The 2,247-nt window shown below is 56.2% G+C and overlaps 1 protein-coding gene across 1 annotated transcript in view; it reads right to left on the bottom strand.

Annotated features, from left to right (window-relative positions):
* Window positions 1–2,247, bottom strand: part of PPFIA4 (PTPRF interacting protein alpha 4) — a gene marked incomplete at its 3' end in the record, with an annotated part of 64,002 nt that overhangs the window by 36,592 nt on the left and 25,163 nt on the right. The window contains exon 6 of the mRNA XM_045298180.1: window positions 1,878–2,094. Within this exon, the coding sequence (XP_045154115.1) occupies window positions 1,878–2,094 (217 nt within the window). The remainder of the gene's footprint in view (window positions 1–1,877; window positions 2,095–2,247) is intronic.

The following is a 2,247-nucleotide window of genomic DNA, read 5'->3' as shown; positions in this document are numbered from 1 at the left end:
CAGAGCACTTAACCACTGCACCCCAGGACTCCTCCCAAGTCATGCTAGCCATGGTCGTGCAAGCAGACCAGGCAGAGGGCCCCCCCACCCCCACCTTCTCCAGAGAAAAAGACCTCGCTGTCACCGCGGATAAGGCATTCCCAACACACGTCTGACAGGGAGAAAACCCTTCCTCAGCACGCCCCTGCTCTGACTTGCCTGGAAAGGCCAGCGCTCTTGTCAGGGAGAAAGCTAAGCTGGCTGCGGCAGGCAGCCTCCCACACAGAAGCACATCCTCTGCTGACAGTCAAACTAGCCCTTCGGTCCCAGAAGCCATGGAATCCCTGCTGTCGTGGGCTGCCAGGTGCATTCCGGACCACAGGGGCCCCATGGGAGGGAGCAGAACTGCCACCCGGGAGTGCCTAGGCTGAAATCTTACAGCAAGACCTAAGTGTCACGCCACTGAGGCTCTCTGTAGAGATCTCAGAGCCCACGGGCCCCCTCAGCGTGCTAGAGATGTGGGCACTAAGGCCAGATGGGAGGAGTCCCAGAGGAGTCAGTAGCAGGAGACTGTCATGAGTCTTCTGAGGGACAGCGAGGCACCTGCGACAGAGCTGGGGAGGACCTCAGCATGGCCCAGGGGCCTGGTGTTTCCTACACCTGGGTTCCTTCTCTCTGGGGGCTGGGGGAAACTCCATTGATCCCGCATGAGAGCCTCCCAAAGGTGCAAAACACTCCTACGTTCCCCTCCTTAACCCACTGCCTAGCAGTGTCTATGCAGTTCTCTAACGCTATGGTTTTTCACCCTGCACACCTCTTAGGAGTTTTTACTCCATAAAGGTCTCTCTCCATTAGGTAAAACGGAGCTTTGGTTATCCTGTGGCACAAACAATGACTGCGCCTCTAACCAAAGGCTCGATAGTTCAATCCCGCCCAGAGGGCCCTCGGGAGAAAGGTCTAGTGATCGACTTCTGGAAAACCGGCCGATGAAAATCCTACAGCGTGTGGTTCTGCTCAACACACACGAAGTCATCAGGAGTCAAAACCGATCAACCAGGGTGGGCACTCCCTATGCCCCATCCTGCAGCCTTCAGGCAAGCAGGGTGTTCACTACATCTGGAAGCTTCCGTTTGGTGAAGAAGGATGTGCTAGGCCCAAACATCCTTTCAGGGGTGTACTGACTTTGACAATACCCCCTCTCAGAATGCATCTTTCCAGAGATGAGAGGCTTCATCTTTTGACTCCAGCCTCAAACAAAAGGCATAATTGACTCTCCAAAAGACCAAACTCACCGCCATCCAGCCAGTTCCAACTCAGAGCAACCCTGTAGTGGTTTCAAACTGCTGACCTTGGGGGTAGCAGGCCAATGCACAGCCCACTATGCCCGTGTGATGAATTACAATGGTGTGTAAATGATCATAAAAATACTTTGCTCCAGCAATAGTGTCTTCCACTCAAGACAGTATGTTTATACACTACCTTCTGTGATCATCAGGAGCCCTGGTGGTGTAGTGGCTACACGTTGGGCTGCTAATCACAAGGTCGGCAGATCAAAACCACCAGCTGCTCTGAGGGAGAAAGACGAGGCTTTCTACTCCCATCAAGAGTTACTGTGTCAGAAGCCCACAGGGCAGTTCTATCCTGTGCTGCAGGTTCATGATGAGTCAAATCGACTCGATGGCAGTGAGTCTGGCTTGGGTTTTCTGGGATCACCACAACTCTGTGGGGCGATGAGGGAGCGACAGGCACAAGGCAACACGCTCTGGGGTCACAGGTCAGGAAGGGCCTTCTGGTTCTCAGCCCCGTGTGCCTCCCCCGTCATCCACTCACTCACGGCCTGGCCCGGTGAGGGCTCGGGGGCCGAAGACAGAGCAGGCCTAAGCACCTGGCTCACTTGCCTTGGTGAGGGCTGCGATCCTCTGGGCGAGCTCAGCCTCCACCTCCGGCAGTGTCTCTGCCTTGCGCAAGGTCTGCTGCAGCTTCTGCTCGGCCACCTCCAGCAGCTCCTGCAGGTGCCGGGCTTTCTCCTCGCACTGGGAGAAGGGGGTGCAGAAGTAGTTCCAGAAGCGGTGCTGAAACTCCTCCCTTCTCCCCCTACCTCGCCTCCACCTCAGCCTGCAGAGAGCAGGTGACAGGTCAAGGGCAGCAAGGGACACACTTGGTTCTGAGCTGCCCAGATGCCTGACTCACCCTGGAAGAAGCTGCTCCTTTCGCATCCCAAGGTGACCTGCAGGAACCCCCAAGGCCACCCAGGGAAGGTTCCAACCC

This window comes from Echinops telfairi, unplaced genomic scaffold (assembly GCF_000313985.2).
Source record: "Echinops telfairi isolate 266 unplaced genomic scaffold, ASM31398v2 ScPeMD7_7424;HRSCAF=8462, whole genome shotgun sequence".
In the NCBI taxonomy this organism is placed as follows: Eukaryota; Metazoa; Chordata; class Mammalia; order Afrosoricida; family Tenrecidae; genus Echinops; species Echinops telfairi.
The sequence above is the reverse complement of the archived record's forward strand: the minus strand, read 5'-3'. Positions and strand labels throughout refer to the sequence as shown.